We start from the raw sequence: 13987 nt of genomic DNA, 5'->3' as shown, positions 1-13987 counted from the left end.
CTTGACTACAGACAGTTGGATGGCTTTTGGTAAGCAACTGGAACCATTGCACTGAATCAAAATGCCCAGGAGGGTGCTTGTGTTGCTCTAATTTTCAGGAAGATGAAGCCCTCCTGGGAGTACCTTGGGGAAAGGTCGTCCTTGGATTGCTACCACTGGTTTGTTTGCAGGTGAAATTGAAGGATATCCAAAGAGAAGGAGTTTGGGATCAGATTTTTTTCAGTAAAACTGACTGAAAAACATTTTCTGTATTATGAAGAAGATTAGGAAGATTTCAGAGAGAAAACTGCAGGCCAACAGACACTTCAGAAGCTGAAGCAGGCAGTGAAGATGTATTTACTTCTTTAACTAGTAATCCTCAAGGTCATTTATTGGGAAATACTGTTATTGTCACAGTGATATCTGTAGGAGGACCAGGGACAGGAAAGCAAACACTTAAAAGGAAAAGAAATTAGGCTCCTTTGCATGGTGGTGCTGTGAGACCTCTAAAAACTCTTGGATGTTTTAATTATACATTCAGCATCAGTCTGATTTCAGCTACTCTGGGACAGATGTGTCACTGTAAGAGCACTCTCAGAGCCTCTTAGTGAGCTGAAATGGCATCACTTATTTGTAGTGGTGTTGAGCAATAAACACTGTTGGTCATGGCCTGTTGCAGTAGCAGTGGCAAAGAGGACATTTGCAGAAATACTTTGGAATGGCAAATTATTTTAGTACTCCTCAGCCACAGGCCCTTGCCTTTCTGGATCAGAGGTTTCTCTAGCATTCTTGCAGTATTCCTACACCAGATTTGTGCATCTCATGGACTCCAGGATGAGCCAAGTTACCAAAGCACTGGGCATTAGGATTTCATTTCAGGCTTATGAAATCTTAAATAGGGCATCTATATTGCTGAGGTTAACCTTTTAGCCAAAGAATATTTTTTAAAAAGTCATATTCAGTGTTAATGCCCAGATGAGCTTCTAATAGGCATTTAAAATATAGTCAGGAAAAATAGTGTAATACATGAAAAATGGCACCTGGTAGACTGTAATGTTTACTTGATTTAAAGCTAAAAAGGATCTCTCTGTCCTAGCTGTGTTTCCAAAATACTGTCCCTCATTTTCTGTTTGTTTTGAATTTGATGCTGCAGAGCTATGAGAGCCCAAATGTTTTTAGTGTACGCAGTGTAAGGAAAATGGCTTTCACCCAATGTTAGTGGCCAGAAAATCGTGATGTGCTTGTTAGAAGCGTGGTGCTGGGGTGGATTTCCTTAAACGGAGGCCCTCCACTTTATACAAACTTCTAGGATTTACGCTGAAAGTTCATACCCTGTTTGCTGGAAGAGCTAGTGAGTGGTAATACGAGAGACGAAATGGTTTCACATAATGTGTATACTCACACTTAGGTGTTTGTGCACAATATGTTTCTGTGATGTGACTTTTATATAAACACTCACACACCTACACAGATAGAGGTGGTGTTTCTATTTTGAAAATCAAGTCTATAGGTGGTGTTTACATGATGCATTGCAGAGCTGTTTGCAGTGTGACATAATTCTGCTGTACTTCCTCTAGCATTTCAAAAATCCATGCAGATTGAAGTGCATGTTTTCATTACAAACCATATGACTTCTGTAACTCTTCTTCTTTCTTAGTTTATATGTGGGGACTTTCGCCTGAGAATTCAGACCTCTATCATGCCAGGTTTATAAGTAAAGTTTCTCAGTTGTTAATGAAAGGTGACCTGTGTTTCTAGTCCTGAAACCTGATTTGCAGCACCTGCCATTTTATAATGAGCAAAATTACTCAGGGTAGCTTTCATCAAACTTCATTTCTGGGGTAATGTCTGGTTCTCAAGAAATAATGCACAGTTTTGATACGGTCTTTTCTGTGCCCAGGTCACAAAACAACAGCACACGAGTCATAATCTGCTATAGAACAGTAGTCTAAACGTGGTGGTTTGGTGCTATATCTTTTTGGCTGTCACTTTTCTGAGATGCCTCTTGACACTTGTAATGCAACCATTTCTGACTTGTAAAAGCCTTTTGTGATGTATAAAGTACTGTGTAAAACAATAGCAACATGGATTTAATCTGTTTCTGTATTTAAATGTGTTAAATTATTCTTTTCAGGATGTGGATATGAACAGCATATGCTAATACAAGTGTTTTGGGAAAACTGTGTGTTTAAAAACTTGTACTCAAGCTAACGTGCTTGGATTATATATAAACTGCTAAAGTCATTGCACTTCACGTTGCCATGTCTGTAATGTGGATGTACTTGCTCATCTGATTCTAGGCCTGAAAAAGGAACAAGCAGAAGGTTTGGTTTGGTAGATAGTTTGTTAGTTCAGTGTCAGCAAATACTTAATTTTCTGATGGAAAGTACACTGAAATAACACTTGTTTGGAGCTTGCAGGCTCTCAGAAGATTTGAATAACTCACTTAACACCAGCTAGTCATTGGAGAATTGAAGTCATGTGCCAGTGTATGCTCATACAAGCTGCCTAATGTGCAAGTGCTACCCCTTGATCTCAGTGGATCTCTATTTAATCTGCAGTTTGGTATAATTCAAAGTGACATGAAAGAGAGCTTCTCTGCTCCATTCATTGTGCCTTAAGTTATTAAAAAGCACATTTTTCTTAGACTGGATGGCGAAGCATGTGATGTATTCAGAATATGATTGTGTTTGTCAAAAGTGAGTAGATGTTAGTGAGGCTCTTCTTCCCCAGACTGATCACATGATTAAATGCATTTATAGGCAGTGTTGGTCCATCAGACTGATGTCCAGACTGGAGACAGGAGTTTGCAAGTTTTTAACTGTAACTGCCTCTGAACTTAGAGATATCTCTGAGGGCAGGTGCAGGGAGATGCACCTATTCCCCCATTCCAGGCTGGCCAGGTGCAAGTGCCATCTCATTTCATCACTGCCTAGGCTCTGCACCTCAGCAGAGGTTTTCAAGTGGGTGTGGAGGCCACCAGGAGGTTGCCAAAGCAATGCCTTGTGGAAGAGCTAAGGGATGATCTATAAGCCTGAGAGCTCTGGCCGAATTTAATCTTGAATTTAATTTCAGCTACCCTCTGCCGAAAGGAGTGCTCTTCTGATGACATCAAATAATACTTTTTAAATTAGTTTCCGTTGCTTCAATTCAAGTAATTAATTGATCAAAATTCTTCTGCGGAAAGATAGCATTTGTATTGTTTAGGTGATTGAGTTGAAATCTGTGTTTTCTTTGAATAATACCAACTTTCCTGTTTGTCAAACCCAGACGATGCATAGTTGGGTGGGTGAGGATTTGCCAGCTAGGACAACTACAGCCTCCTCAGGGCCTGGTGAAGGAAACTTGGAAGAGAAATGTAAACAGGTAGACTGAAAGCCTTGTGCACTAATCACACTAATTGTGTTTGTAGTCTCAACTCAACTGTCTAGCTGTGTAAAGAGACCTGGACTGGAAGCCTGAAAAAAGTGTGTCTGTCTGAAATAATTTTTGGCTTTGATATGTTTTTCTGTTAACTCTCTTGTTGTAGTTCCTCATAAAGAATCAGGGTACAAAGTCCCCTTCTTTTTTGGGGCTGCCAGTCTTGGGAATCCATTACCAACAAATGTTTGAGTAACTTGTAAACTGCCTTCATGTAGCTCAGGCAGCTGTCTGCTTGTTCTACTTGGTCCACTGGAGCACTAGGAATCATAAGGCATTTTTATTAACCTTAGGTCACTGACCACATTTCCTTTCTAAAATCAATGGATTTTTCCACTTAGCCTTGGTCTGTTTGCCCAGATTTCAAAGACACTTCATTATAATTCGACCAATTTGAAAAAGTTACAGATTTTGATAAATCTGACTATCATCCACCATCTAGGTAAAAACAAGAAATAGATATTGCTGAAACATTTGTGACCCTTCAGCAGTTGACACTATTGGACAGCAGGAATTGCAGTGACCTAAGTGTGAAACTTTGGGAGCTGCTACTGGCTTGTGGAACCTGATCTCTCACTGCATTGTGATAAGGAAAATAATGAAGTTACATAAGCAATCCTTTGCAAATGATTCAAGAACCTGACACTGAGCCAGGCCCCCCTCTCTAGCATAGTCAGGCTCTGAAGTGACTGGAGTTTCTCCAGCTGAAGCCAGCAGATAATGGCTTCATTAAGATTAGATCATCTGTAGGGTCTGTATTATATGTCACTGAAGGAGATGGATTAGTGTTCTGTACTAGTGGTACAGGGACACAAAGGCAAGGGAAAATTCAGATATTACTTTCTTCAGACTATATATCATCAAGCATGAGTGTTGCATGGAGAATGTTTGTACACTGTGTACAGAGAGATGGTTTTTTATTGCTCGTTATATTTATTTACTCTGACAGTAATCTAATGATGCAGGATTTTCAGAAGATGTCCAGAAATTCAGAGATTATGAAAATGTCTCTGATTTGTCACAAGCTGAAAATCCACAGATTTAAAATTCTTGGAGATGTTATCTGTAGAAGGTGTCCTTTGATTAGGTAAAAATATGGTAGATAAGTGAAACCTAGAGATTTATCAAGCGTGTCCAGATTTTACTATTACGACAGATGTGGAAATGCTGTTCCTGCTGCTCTTCATTACTGAAATAAAATTGCTTGTATTAGAAGAATTGCAGGAGTGAAACTTGGAGCATGTTACAAATGTGATTTCAAGCTAGCATGGACCTTCCAGCTTTTGAGGCCAGTAAATAACAATGTTGATCTTACATTGGTAGGGACCAAGACCTTTGTGTATTAAATATTAAGTAGGGAGTTATGGGCACACTTTCAAGTAATTACTTTTGCCTGAAATAAACATGTAAGTGCTGTTGAATGTCTGAGGACAATTTAGAAAGATCACAGGGTTTTACCTGTGTTAACTCCAGTGTTGCCTTTGAGACCTTTACTGGAGCACCACTCTCAGGATGTAGTAGGCCTTGGCTTTATTTCAAAAGGCATAAACTACAGGTCTGTTTCCTTTGAGACCACAGAAGGTTGTGAGCATTGGGAGCTACTGTTAACCACTTCATTCAAAGCCCAGTGACTATTTACAGGTGACAGGAAGGCTGCTGAAGAGCACTGGGTATGCAGAGTTCTGGCAGACATTCCTAAAGACAAGCTGCATTTTGTGCAAAGAGGGAGGGCAGACATAGTTCTGTACTTATTAAAGCCAAAATGCAGAAGTGGAACAAAACTGTAGTGATCTCTGAGACCTGAAACTTCTCTCAGGTACTCCTGTGTGACAATGTCTGTGCTATTAGTGTTTGTGGTGGAGCTTTGCTGAAGGTTTCACTCAGATCTCTGAGATGCATCTCGAACATCTCTGTCGGGCAGCTCCTGACTTAGCAGTTGATAATTCCAAATATTCTGATCTCTAAGCAATCTCTCAGTCTGTGAACCTTGTTGATCAATTTTTATGGGGTTTGGGGTTTTTTGGGGTTGTTGGGGTTTTTTTTAATCTCAGTGAATGCGAGATCTGCTTGTTCTGACACACAGGATCTGCATGTCCACTCCTAACTACCAAGGATACGCATGCCTTTCACCAGTGGGAATGTACGTTGGCATGACTTGTCACTTTGTATTCAGTTCAACTTGATGTTCCTTGTTCTGAGATCTCTTGTGTGCAGTGATATTTTTATTACAGAAAATACTGTGCTGGTGAAAGTTTAAAAGTTCTTGGATCAAAATGGACAGAAATACACTTCCTTGTTGGATACCAGGCAGGCTTCATGGCAGAGTTGTTCAAAACTTCAGGTCAGAGGAGGGTGGACAATGGAGTTGAGAAAACCATGGGGAAAACTCTCTCCCCCACTTCTTTCATCCTTAGATATTTAGAATTGAGTGAATAATGACATACTGTGTTTCTGTTCAATTCAGTGAGAGTTTTGGCAGGAGAAGGCAGCATGATCCATCTGGAATGAAGTCTGAAGACCTGTTGTTTGCTGCAGTCCTTGGAAGCCCATTGAGTGTTGTGGGCCTCAGTTCCTTTATTGGCCATATGAAAAGGATGATACTTACCAAACTTTTCTTGGATGGAAAAATGTTTTTATATACAAAGCTGTGCTAGTTACTGCTGATAGCAGAACAAACAGTATAGCTTGAATTGCAGTTTACACCCTAAAACAATGAGGTACTGTGATTCCCCTCCACTATGAAGGGTGCTTGTGTACCCCAGTTCATCATCTGTGAAGAATTCCATTCCACAGGGAATTGCAGATACAATTAATTATGGCAAATTTGTGAGTACATCACTTACTAAAAAATCCTTTAATGTGATGAGAATGTACATTTATCCCCACAGCAGTGAATTACATTTGTACCCTTTTCAAAGTTATTTTTAATTTTTAGGAAATTTTAGAAAGTTCCTGAAAGGGTCAAACCCAAGCGTCTGCTCTTCCTAAGCATATGTGTATGCTTTTCCAAAATAAGCGTGTGTGTAGCTTTGCTGCTTAACTTTGTAAACTAAAGCCACTGCTTTGTGTCCAAATATGTATTCTGGAAGTTGATGTGTCAATGGCTACACTCCCCTTGGAGAAGGTGCTGCTGCAAACTGTCAGAGGTCCTTCATCATTGCTTCATTTTTATTGTTCGTTTTATCAGTGTTTGTATGTTTCTATACTTTTGAAGTAAAGTCACAGAAAAAGCCCAGAGAACTGGTGCATCCACACAGGTTGGATGCTGCTGGGGAAGTCTAGTTAGGAACATGTGATGTTAATTACTTTTTCAGGTCTGCACGCTGTGATTTATTCTGCTTCCATATTCCCATTTGATTCCATTGTCTTAGTTCAGGATCTGCAGAGATGTATGTTTGCTAATGGATTAGGGCAGATCCTGTTCTGACAGGAGTTCTCTAAGGCACATAAAGCAAACCCTGAACAAAAATTAAATGGAGTAAAATGTTTGTGGTACCTTGGTTTTGCTAAATTTAGGAAATCTGATGGGGTTTAGCCTGTTCATGGTCAAAAGAATGGTGGTTGTCACCATCCTCATAAATCTTTCACTTCAGATGGAGTTTTGTATTGCTGAAACAGCCTGAGTGGTCAAGACTTACAAGGAGAGGTGGATTATCTGTTTGATGAAACAAACTTGGGATCCCTAGGAAGAGAAGAGATTGGATGGGAAGAGAACTCATCCCATTCACACATAAAATAAAAAGCACGGGAATGACAAATTTCAGCCCTAGAGTCTTCATACTTGTTTGAACCCCTAGTTTTATTTGTTTTCAGTAAATCATTGCAGTGACTTCTTCAACTGAAATATATGCTGGACAGGACAACGGGTAAGAGTTTCTCACTAGCTGTGAATAGCTGTACACTTCACATCTGGGAAAATAATGATAGAAATACAGAAATATATTTAAGCTTTAAGAACTTTAACTATTGCTGTTATTCATTATGATGTATCACAAAGAACACTTCAAAGATTTGTCTGGTAGAGGAGTCTTCTTTTTGAATGAAACACACATCATTTACTGTAAGGATAACTACCAAGAGAATGCATGCTCTTTTCAAAGAACAAAAACTGATGGTCTCTTTTTTCTTCTTCTTTTCAGGCAGCACAAATAGTTCTGATTTCTCTCTTTGAATTGAACACTCCTGAGTTTACCATGTTACTTGGTGCCTTGCCAAAAACATTCCAGGATGGTGCTACCAAGCTCCTGCACAACCACCTCAAGAACTCCAGTAACACCAGTGTGGTGAGAAGCCCTTGTCCTTGCAAACAGCAGAGCCCCAAAGACAACAGCTCATTGATAAGCTGTTGCAGATGTTCATTTTGAATTATCTGTAACTGTTGTCTTGAAGCAATATGGCAACAGAGGCTTTTGTTTGATGTTGCTTTTAATAGGGACCATTAAAATAAAAAACTCAGTTATTTTAAAATTTAATATAGTCCTAACCAGAAGAGATTAAAAAAATGGCTGAGAAGCGCGTTTAAATTGGGGTGGGTTTGTGCTTTCAAGTTGGTGCTTTTGAAAGTCCTGCCAGTAATGATTTTTTTGGCTAAAACAGATCCTGATACCACAGATTTTCTGGGCTCATGACTACTATTGAGATCAATTTAATAACAGTTACACTGTCTGCTAAGAAGCTTGCAGGATCTTTCATGTGACCTACAAAGTCATCTCAGTTTATGCCTATTACCTTGTGTTTTGCTCTTACGTGGAGCTCTTACTATTTTTTATTTTTAAATAAAATATTTTTTATTTAAATATTTTTATTTCACTGAAGGAATGTGCTTCCCTTCCCAGAGCAGCAAGGATTATGGAGTTCTTTCGTCTTTTTAATGTGGAAATCTTGTGAGCTTGCTGGAATTTGAACCCTCCTATCTTTGCACTTCCATAGGGCTAAGTAAAATTTAGTGTAAGCTAGAACTTCAGCATTAGGCTTCCAGGCAAATGGTCTGGATTCTCTAATGCTTTCAACTCTATGTGAAAAGTGTCAGAATTGAGGGCAATTTCTACTCATTTTGCTGTGGTATAAAAGATTGTGCAGGCCAGTGGAAAAATGGTAAGTCAGACTGCTTACTTATGCTTCTAAAAAGCATAATCAGAATGCTTTAGACAATGTGGAAAATAGCTGTGTAATTAGGATACTAAATTGCCAGGGTAATGGTGAGCGTATTTGGAGCCTTGCAAATCTAGTTTGAGAAGCTGGATTGGTGAACCATTTCTCTGGCAATATTTGCAGGCCATACATGTTGTGTATTTAAATTGCAGGTCCTGTAGGTTGTAGAGAAGTGCACACACACTTTCTTTATCCTCAGTCATATTTTCAGGAGCATATCAATGACTACATGAACCATGGCTGCAGATTTTTAAGTCAAGAGGCACAATCAAAACTGCACTAAGCTTGTCTAGAGCAAACAGAGGCACTGTTTGGACCTGCTGTTGTTCTCCAGGCTGTGCATTGCAACACATTGTTAATCCTTGTCTTCCTGCTTTTGTGCCAGGGTTCCCCCAGCAATACCCTTGGTCGGACTCCTTCCCGGCACTCCAGCAGCAGAACCAGCCCCTTAACTTCACCTACCAACTGTTCCCATGGTGGATTGTCTCCAAGGTAATGTGGCAGGCTAATTAAACCCCTTGCAAAATACTAAAGGATTTCAACACCGAGTGTGCGTTTGCAGAATATGACTCACTTTGAAAGCAAAAACAAGACAATAAGTTTACAGTAGATTTCTGCAAAGAAGCAGCATTTGAACATGATAATATGTGGCTGGTGACTGACTTCAGTATTCCAGTCCCCGCGATGTCTGTGTAACTTTAATGTCTTTTCTTATAATATTAATTTTCTTTCATGGCCTTCTTCAGAATTACATTTGTGGGTAATAAAGGTAATATTAATTGGCAGCATTAGAAATAAGGTCTTGTTGAGATTGCATATGTTACAAAGTCTGTGATGACTCTCAGAACAGGAGTTTCAGATTGTGCCTATTTTTTTAGGTGTGGACTTGTAATTCTTCTGGCTATAGTACAGGGCTTGTGCTGCTGAGAGAAGTGCTGTATCTGCTGTTCTCCTCTTAATTATTCTTTGTAAGGATGCAGGACAAGCAGAAGTGGTGACTGTATTTCTGTGATGAATACCTCCCAGGCTGCTCACCTGGCTCCTCACCAGCAGAGCTGTGGCCTGGTCTTTTGGGCAGCAGGTCTACTGCAACCAGTGTTTTACTGAAGCTGCAGGTGCTACCATAGAATGCATTGGTCCACTCCAAAATCTTGTATTCAGCCAAGGTGGACTCTTGGCTGCTGGGAATGTGGATGTTTTGCAGCATTAGAACCTAGAGAAGGGGAGATGACATTGTAAACAGTATGTTCTGGGACCATAGAAATATTGGAGGCAAGTAGCAAGCTGTTAGCTGGACAAGCTCTGGTTCATGCTGGAAAAGCTTAAAATCTGCTGCACTTGTCTGCCTGTCCTCTTCATGACAGGTCGTGTAAGAAACATAACAAACCATGTTGGGTGAAGACTGCAGTTCATAGTGCAGTATAGTAGTTTACATTGAAATCTGTAGTAGTTTACACTGAAATCTGTTGATCTACCCTTGTTACTTGCATAACCGTCTCTGAAGGGATGCTTAGAGACATGAGTTCCAGTGTGTCAGGAAAAGTACAGGCCTTCAGCATTTAATGAATTAATGAATAATTATACTAATTCCAGCAGCATAAGAATCATTGGGGTTTCTTGAGAACATTTTGGATATCTAAATACATCTTTGTGACTTCTAAATCTGCTGTAATTCAAAACCGAACCAAGAGTTTGCAAGCCAAAGCTGAGTTGCCTATTATGAATTTTTTCCACAAAGGTTTCATTAAGAAATTAAGTGGTAGAGTTTCAGGGGAACACTTCCAACTATGTTGTTTCCTTTTTGACTAGCTTGAGCATTGTTGCCCTGCTGATTTCTTTCATGGGAAATTATTAACTATGTCTCCCTGTGGTTACGTTGTGGTTTTGTTGGCCATGTTTGCATGTGGCACTTATTTTATAATTCCACAACCTTCTACCATGCTTTTTGGGTTTTGTCATTGAGACATGATTATTTATTGCCACTTCACTCACGGTTTTCTATTTGTCTTTGCTTTCTTCTCACCTCTTGATGTTAGGAGGCAAATATCAAAGTATTGATTAAAACATCCAGTGTACATTGTTGCTGTTGCTTTCTAGCATTTTTGGTTTAGAAACTGAAGGGTTTCTTTCCATGTGGGATTTGTTCTCAAGGACTAGTTTGAGAGGGTATAGCATTCTGCCATGGAAGTAGTTGGCCAGGAATTTCCTTTAGGAAACAATAATTTCTTCCATTTTATATAGCATTCTTGGAGGTGTTTAATCAAAAATTTAGGTGTCTTTTTGAGAAGTGTGTCCTGCTTCCTTGCTGGATTTTGTTATTCAAGAGTGATGTTTAAAAGTTACTCTTTAGTGATAAGTAAAGGTAGAAGCTGCTATGAAAGCCCTTTAAAGTACTTGGAAGCGAGAAGTTGTACATTTTGTGGTGAGCACCCTTTGAGCTGTAACAATATCTGCAGATTTTTGCCATTTGTAGGAAAGGCAGTAGCAAGCCCTGAAATCGGGGGCAGTAGCTTCTGATGCTCAGTTTGGCTGCATCTTTCTTGAAAATGTCGTGTGTAGCACAGTTTGGGCATGGTCCCGACTTAAGAGGGAATTTAGCTCTGGTTGTCCTTTCAGAGAAGAGGCTTTGAAAGATGTGCTGAAAGATTGTGGTAAGTAGGGTATGCTGCAGTATTGCATTCTTTGGTATATGTGCTTCAGTGTCATGTTTTCATTTCAAATGCTTGTCGTTTGGTATTCAGCATTGCTGTGAAATGTCACTTTTCTCTCTACAAACTCGGAACATAAGCATGCCCAGGTCATTCTGATAGCAGTGTAAAAGGATGAAGATTCCCAGTTTCTGTATGTAGCTCTCCTCCAAAATTAGGCTTGGCTTTACATTTTCATGGGGCCTACTGCCAAATGTTTGTATTCCCATTGCCTCCTGGGGTGCTCTGTGTGCAGGCTCTGCTTACCTTGTCCCTGCCCATGTCTTGTACAGGCAGCCTGAGTGTAAACAGTGGAAGGATTATCTCCAGTTCTTAATGCCTGCTTTGGGTTTGAAGACTATGCTTTCCCTCTATTTTTTTTTCTTGATTCACAGATCAGAATCAAATCCAGAGGCATACATGTCTTTGGAGCTGGGATATGTGTAGAAAGGATGTTTGAGCCCTGTAGTAATATGAAAATGCTGCAAAGCATAGCTGCTCTCCTGTATTACTAATGGTTTATAGGTAATATCCTCAACTTTAGTCAGCAGGATTTCATTGATACAGATTTACTGTATTATGTATGTGCTGCAGATGACTGATTTTTTGGGAGTGTTGTGTGTGTGTGTGTATTTATGTGTACCTGTATTTGGGCTCTCTGAATAGACTTTGGATGTTTGGGTTGAAGTGGACTCTACAAACAGCTGATTTGCATGTCTAGGTGATAACATCTGCTTAAGTATCCCCTCAAGTCTTCAGGAGGTTTTTTTCAGGAAGGTAGCATGCTTTCAGGGTCTTCGACCGAGTCCTTTCTCCTGCCTTCATTTACTCTCTCCAGTTCTGCTTCATGGTCACTATAACATATCCACTACATCTGTGAGTTACTTCTGCATTTGTATCTGTTTTATTTTTTGTTTTGTTTTTTTTTTTTTTTTCCTTAACAATTTTAGTTTTTGCTGAGAGGAGTTATGGAAGAAATATGTGCTTTCTGAAAAATAAAACAGGGAAGGGCACTTGGGAAGACTGAAAATAATAGGAAAAGCTCCCCCCCCCAGACTTCAGACTGAAAGAGAAGAATGTTTCCTAGGCAAAGCACAGAGAAATGGCTTGAGGTTGTGTTGGACAGAGAAAATCTGAGATTTAATAAACTGTGCTGTAGCACAAAAAGGAAAATGTTAAGTTGTGAAGTCCTTTGGTGTTAGAATACTGTTCTGAATGGTAAATTGACTTCTGCAGACTTAAATGTTACATTCAAGTTGGGAATTTTCACCTCAAATTTTGTAGGAGTAATTGAAGGAATATCAAATGAATACATTTGGAATTAATTTCTGCCATTATTAGTAGCCCAGAAGCCCGTGCTTAGTTTTGATTATTAAAAACAAACAAAAATCACACAGAATTTAAACAACAATTGAGTCCTTCAAAGATCATTAGAGGAAATGCATCAGAATAGAAGGCTACAATTTTATCTGGCTACGTAGGTTTACATACTTGCTATTTCATTGTTAATAAAAAATACCATTAAAACAAAATCTGACACTTTCAGTATGAAGTTGAGCAAGCAAAAGCATGGAAACAGAATTAAAATAAGCCACACACTTTATACAATAAGTACAGGCCTGCATTGTTTGGTGGCCCATGTTCAGGTAGGTGAGACCTGAGCTGTGAGACTTCTCATCAGCAGTCTGGGAGTCTGGGGTATTTCCTTGATAATATTGGCATGTAACAGATGTGGGATTTGACTGCTGGTTAATGAGTGAAATTCTTGACACTGCTCTTCAGAGGAGTTTTTTAAATGGCTTTGCTGCTGTTTGCACTGGAGCAATTCTTGACGTGTTTGTCACTTCTGATCTGAAAGTATCTTTCACTTGCATATATACAAATACAGCTATCCAAGACAATATGCTGAAATGTAATAGAAACAAAGTGGTGTTGTGAATACTCCTCCAGATCAAGCATCTATTTTCATTTAGAAGGTGATTTTGAAAATCCGTGTACCATAATGGGAAAAGGACAAAAGCAGAGGATAGACAAATTGACACAGGAATCGATGTCTTGACCCAAAGGCACAGGGTCATACAATAACTTAAAGGGGGCTTTGAAAGTTTTAAGGAGTGATCTGAATCAACTCAGAGGCTGGTTTCACCCAGTCTTTCCAGCTTTGCCTGCTGAGACCTGGGCCAAGTGCCCATGATACATTTATACTGTAGACTGACTTTCACTTGTTGCATATTTGGGTTCAGTTTGAATCTGGTGAAACAGGATCAGATCTTAAGCCCTGCAGAAGTTTTCTGATTGCATAGGGCTTGATTGCAGCCTTTTACAGAGACACCAGGAGACAAACTTTGCAAGGTACCTTCAGGTGTCTAATAAAAAAATAAATTCCAATTTTCCTTTCTTCCAGGGAAATCCTGTTGCTTAGAAATAGAATACACATGTGGCCAGGGATTGTTTGCATTGAACATTATAAATGGAGTTGTTTAATAGAGGCTATATCCATTTGTAAAATCTACTGGATAGTACAAGCAGGAACTGGATTGTTTCTGAATCATATGTTAGGAATAAAAATGGAAATGAATAATAAAGGCCAAAACAAAGACTTGTGAGGCGCGATGGAGTATTCTTGTTTAATTTTGTTTCTATTAATTTTTTTCTCTCTCCAAGGCAGCATGACAGCACTAAGCCACTCAGATTATAGTTTCTTTTTTTTTTCCTCCCTCTCCTTTCTCTGTTTTTTCTCTCTTTTGTTT

At 39.3% G+C, this 13987-nt stretch overlaps 1 protein-coding gene across 2 annotated transcripts in view; it reads left to right on the top strand.

Annotated features, from left to right (window-relative positions):
- The window catches only part of CLASP1 (cytoplasmic linker associated protein 1), a 168529-nt gene that overhangs the window by 128689 nt on the left and 25853 nt on the right, over positions 1-13987 (top strand). For both annotated transcript variants that reach the window (XM_062498278.1, XM_062498277.1), the window contains 2 exons: positions 7539-7682; positions 8936-9042. In XM_062498278.1, coding sequence (XP_062354262.1) covers positions 7539-7682; positions 8936-9042 — 251 coding nt within the window. The remainder of the gene's footprint in view (positions 1-7538; positions 7683-8935; positions 9043-13987) is intronic.

This window comes from Cinclus cinclus, chromosome 9, assembly GCF_963662255.1.
Source record: "Cinclus cinclus chromosome 9, bCinCin1.1, whole genome shotgun sequence".
In the NCBI taxonomy this organism is placed as follows: domain Eukaryota; kingdom Metazoa; phylum Chordata; class Aves; order Passeriformes; family Cinclidae; genus Cinclus; species Cinclus cinclus.
The sequence above is the reverse complement of the archived record's forward strand: the minus strand, read 5'-3'. Positions and strand labels throughout refer to the sequence as shown.